This window comes from Anguilla rostrata, chromosome 2 (assembly GCF_018555375.3).
Source record: "Anguilla rostrata isolate EN2019 chromosome 2, ASM1855537v3, whole genome shotgun sequence".
NCBI classification, from domain to species: Eukaryota; Metazoa; Chordata; class Actinopteri; order Anguilliformes; family Anguillidae; genus Anguilla; species Anguilla rostrata.
In genome coordinates, this window is record NC_057934.1 from 8,955,426 (window position 1) to 8,960,698 (window position 5,273).

General features: G+C 39.6%; 1 protein-coding gene across 1 annotated transcript; it reads left to right on the plus strand.

Moving 5' to 3' along the window:
• Positions 1-661: 661 nt before the first annotated feature.
• LOC135245142 (bilirubin-inducible fluorescent protein UnaG) lies at positions 662-4,812 on the plus strand. The gene is made up of 4 exons (XM_064318014.1): positions 662-827; positions 3,491-3,678; positions 4,172-4,273; positions 4,621-4,812. The coding sequence occupies exons 1-4, from the start codon at positions 755-757 to the stop codon at positions 4,675-4,677; spliced, it is 420 nt and encodes a 139-aa protein (XP_064174084.1). The 5' UTR covers positions 662-754; the 3' UTR covers positions 4,678-4,812.
• The last annotated feature ends 461 nt before the right edge of the window (positions 4,813-5,273 follow it).

The following is a 5,273-nucleotide window of genomic DNA, read 5'->3' on the forward strand; positions in this document are numbered from 1 at the left end:
TTTGATTCACTACTATTAAAGACAGTTAAAATTTAAAAAATTAAACTATGAAGCGGCACATATTTCAAACCACAATTCCAAGCTATAAAAGGTCCTGTATTATCTGTCTAATCGGATGCTCACATGATGAGTGTCAGATCTCCAGTGAAGCTGTATCGCATGCTTCAGCAATGGTATCTTTCCGATTGAATCCAGTGACAGAACTGAATTTCAAGTGGCTGCTTTCAAGAAATTGGGAGATGAGCCCTGACCTTGTGGTCCGAGCCAGGTTAAGACAAAGCATGAGGTTCAACACCCAAAATAAATGTGTCCTTATATGAGCATAACAAACCCCTCTGCACATTATTTATTTATGTTATGTATTTATTTACCAATCAAAATAGGTAAATAGTTTTGAACTAGTTTTGAAACTTCATAGCAGACATATACATACATGTACATATCTATACACTGGCGTTCTTGGTAAAGCAAAATCCAATCAAAGCCCAAATTAGCCCAATAAAATAGATGTAAAGGCACAAGTCCGGTACACACATTCCATGTTGACCAATCAAAAGTCACATATTTCCCACAAACAGCCAATGAGGATGTGCAGTCACCTTTTTGCCAATGTCTCCACCCCTTCACTTGGGTATTAATGTTGCATATAGACATAAATGAAATGCACAGTAGCCCTGGAAAAAGAGGCAACAGCTTTGCGAGCATCTACTTTTTATTCTCCCTTATCTGCTTGACTGCTATTTAACTCTTCACCATGGTCGAGAAATTTGTTGGCACCTGGAAGATCGCAGACAGCCATAATTTTGGTGAATACCTGAAAGCTATCGGTGAGTTAAATGAATATTTAAACATGTGTACACTTTGTACACCTATTTCTTAAGAAGGATCTGCTCTATTCCATGTAGCGGGACAAAAACATACAACGTGGTCACAAACTAATCCTTTTTGCTTTTCACTTATTTAAAAACATACACATATTAGAGTAAATACTTGTCACCCACAAGCAAGATGCATGCCTTTGCTATGATTATAGACCACCAGTATAGTCCAAGGACATTCCTGTCAGGTACAGTTCAAACAGAGGTAGAGGAACTGAAAGGTTACAACTAGCCCTGTATTTGAGGTCAAGTTGTAACAGCTCCAGGGCACATAGTAACAGCATCTGAGAATGGCAGGCTGGAAAGAACTATGTTTCCACACCACACCAAGTCAAAGGTAGGTGATCTAAAATGTTTTTACAGTTAACATTTGTCATCTTTGATATTTGTCATGTAGAAAATGGCTCATAATTTTTCTAACTAACCGCTCTTCACACCAACAGATTAGTATGAGGTGAATGCCTCCAAAAGCATGTATAAGAGTGAGTGTTCCCCATTGCCTAAAGTAATGCATACAGGACAGAATAAGTGCACGGTATACAGGGAATAAACAATGTTACATGAAATGTTATTATGGCTACTTTTACTGTAGGCGAGGGCATGTTGTAACACAGCATTATAATGTGCCTGTGCAATGCAAGTTGTACTCTTTCATGGGTCACAGTTTCTGCTTGCTAGTGACATGCGTCAAAACTACAGTGATTTAAATTGTGTATATTTGGAGACTGTAGCATCTCCAACCCCATCCAAGCAGCGCATGCACACAAGGGGGGGTGGCGGGCGGGGGTGATGGCGGCGAAGGAAACTAGTTTATGCGCGTGCGCAATAGAGTGTTAGCCACTGGCACTCTGCATCTCTCCCATATCCCTGAGCCAATTAAGCAACCTCACACACACAAGTAGGATTCCATCAGACCTGTTCGCTCATGCGCCGCCTTTACCGAGCATTCTGGGTAATGACGCTTCTTGTTGAACATTTCAAATCATCCCGCCACTGACGCGTGAGAAGCATGACCCGCGTTAGTCCGTGCCCTGGTCTCCCCTTCTCAAGCAGAGAAGCCGGTGACTGGCTGGTGAGTCCTTCTGCCCAGTCTCGAAAGGACTGCAGCACTAATCTTATGCGCAGTCGTGCACGCTGCAGTTATAATTACTTATAATGATACTCAGGGGTTAAATTGGGGGTGGACGCGGGTGGATGGCGTATTCACCTTTGGTAAATAAATAAACAATTTTGACCGGCAGTTTCTCAAATAACTGTGACAATCCAGTCCAAATATCGTTGATGGTTTGGAAGCGGACGCGGTAGGTAATTTCATTAACATGTAATTTCATCTATGCAACATTTTAAAGAGAGATGAATAAACAGCCCCCACGAACGCCGACTATTATTAACAGCAACTTTGATTGCTTGAGCAAAATCATCAGGCTGCTGGTCAGCAGCTAAGCTAGGCTTGAACAGCTATTTCCCACATAACGTTTTATTCAGCGACTGGTGAGCTGAAAATTGGTGGGGCGCAAAACTTTCATTTAAACTAATCATTGATCTCAACCTGTTTTCATTCGTAATTTTCCTTTATTATCAAGCGTGCCAACGATCAGACTAATCAAATGGAAAGTATTCTAACACACAACGTCGTCATACGGTGTTATGGGGATTCAATTATAAATTCAATTTATCTGTTAAAAATCAGTTTTAATCACCAAGTAGTCTACACTTAACAAACAAGATACACCAGTCTGTTATCTACCGTGTTAGCCTTCAGAAAAACCAACAAAAACAAAACCTGCAAATCAGTTTTGTTTACAATCTACGCATTGCAGATATTTGCCATGAATACGAGTGAGGAGGAAGAAGTGCGGAATGTATCCGCAAATAATGTTGATTAAAAATGTGCACAATTTCAGACTGCAAATGAAAATAAATGTAGGCTATAAGGCCTGGCTACTCGATAAAACTGCCTATTTGGGGAGAGCTGGCTATATATGATTATTTTATTGAGTAGCCTATTCTGTGGATTCATTGTATTGATACTCACTGCTTAAATTGAAGTGATTAAAGTGGATTTTTCTAAATCGCATTTATCATTTAATCTCCCTAACACAATGCGAAGAAGCTGTGTGTCCCTTTCCAATTGATTAGTCAGATGTTTGCATGCTTGTTCATCACTGAAAATGAATTAAAACAGTTTGAGATCAATGATCAGTTTAAAGGAAAGTTTTGCGCCCCACCAATTTTCAGCAGACCAGTCGCTGCTGGTTTTATTTTGTTTCAAATCGACAGTTTAAGAAAGTTGGATAAAGGAGGAAGAAAGGGAGGGAAAACGAGGATGACAACAGATTATTATTGGGGGTAAAAAAATTCTCAGCATTAATGACACTCAAATAAACTTGAAATATTTTATGTAAAAGCTTGCATCCATAGTATACATGCTTCTTAAAACATTGTTTTCCTTAATTACAATTATGTGCACAATACATTAAAAATACAACTATTTTGAGCTGAGACATTCATTGGTTTGTACCTTTTTTCACCCACCTCCCACCGGATCTCAGGGTACACCCACCTCCCAAATCCCAATTTAACCCCTGTTGTTTTGTATTATCTTCCTGCAGGAGCCCCAAAGGAATTAAGCGATGGTGGGGACGCCACGACGCCGGTATTGTACATCTCCCAGAAGGACGGAAACAAAATGAGAGTGAAAATAGAGAACGGGCCTCCTACGTTCTTTGACACTGAAGTAAAGTTCACATTAGGGGAGGAGTTCGACGAATTTCCTTCTGATCGAAGAAAAGGCGTACGAGTAAGTGGATTTCCAATTAGATGCAAACTCAGAGTATGGTAATATATAAATGTAGATTATGAAAACATACAAATTATTCTATGTATTGCTTTTGTGTTAATAGCCAAGGATAATAACTGTACACGCAACATTACGAAAACCATGCAAAACCACAAAAAAAGCACAACGCACAACTTCTTCCACACAACAAATTAGCCTACTTAAGATCTGTACATAATGGAATATGTCCCTAGTTTTGTCTCGAGAAAACATGATCATACATTAGAAGTGATTTACCAATCCATATCAAAGATCATAGACCATACTGAACCATGTGTTGTGCGCATTTTTTCCTCACACGCTTCACCTTTTTTGACTCCTCTGAGTTCTGCTAGTGTTCTTCCCTATAATTAACATTGGACATTTTACTGTGTACGGGTTACAAAGAGGCGCTAGTAAAGTAGCATTTCTGAAAGAAAAAAATACTTAGCCCTGTGCATTTTGTGAATTGTAGTCTGTCGTGAACTTGGTGGGAGAGAAGCTGGTGTACTTACAAAAGTGGGACGGCAAGGAGACGACGTTGGTCCGAGAGATCAAGGACGGTAAACTGTTCGTGGTAAGACAGCGACGTGAAATTATCACCCCCCAGTGATTCTCTTTTAATAGTGTCCGTGGAATGTTGAGGTTTAAAAAATAGGTAATTGTGTTATTCCCCCCAAACGTGCTCATCCATAAAGTTAAGCTTTTCCGGCTTGCCCGGAGCATAACGTAACTGACCCAATACGGGGACCAATTTCAGTGGATATGTTGTTTACCTTATATGGTAGGCCTATTACCCTTGTGTTTGTGGTCGATTTTCCTAAATTTCGTGATCAAGCATTCAGAAGGTGCAGAAATTATTATTTCCACATATATGTCTAATTAGCACGTAGCCTTATTCTTATGGTGTTTTATTTTTCACAGACACTTACGATGGGAGACGTCGTGGCTGTGCGCAGCTACCGGAGGGCGTCGGAATGAACCCGTGTCGCCCTGTCTTCCTCCTCCGTTCGCCAAAACTCGCTTATATGACGTCAAATGATTAAAACAACGTGCACATTAATGACTTAAATCTTTCCATACTGAGTGAATAAATACTTATATCTCTTCATGTTACCTAGATTGACTTGATGTTTTTCATTCATGTTGTATGTTTTTGAGTGTTTTGAGCCCTGCTGTGTGTGTATATATATATAAATGCGAGTCCACAAATAGTCCCATAGTCAATCACAGATCTTACATGTGGCCAGCCCATTTAAAGCTGCAAAACACCCTGTTAGTTTCTAGTAGGCTATAGCCTGTACATACATGAATCTGACATTACATTACATTACAGGCATTTAGCAGACACTCTTATCCAGAGCGACTTACACAACTTTTTTACATAGCACTTTACATTGTATCCATTTATACATTCGACATTGCGGCTCACGTCGAAACACAGATAAAAAATGTAATCAACAACATTTTAGAACAAAATATGCTGTGGCCCTGACAACAGTAACTGGAGGCCCTGCTTTATTGGAGGTGAAATAAAGAGTTAAAAATAAATTTTTTTAACATAAATGCAGTCACCC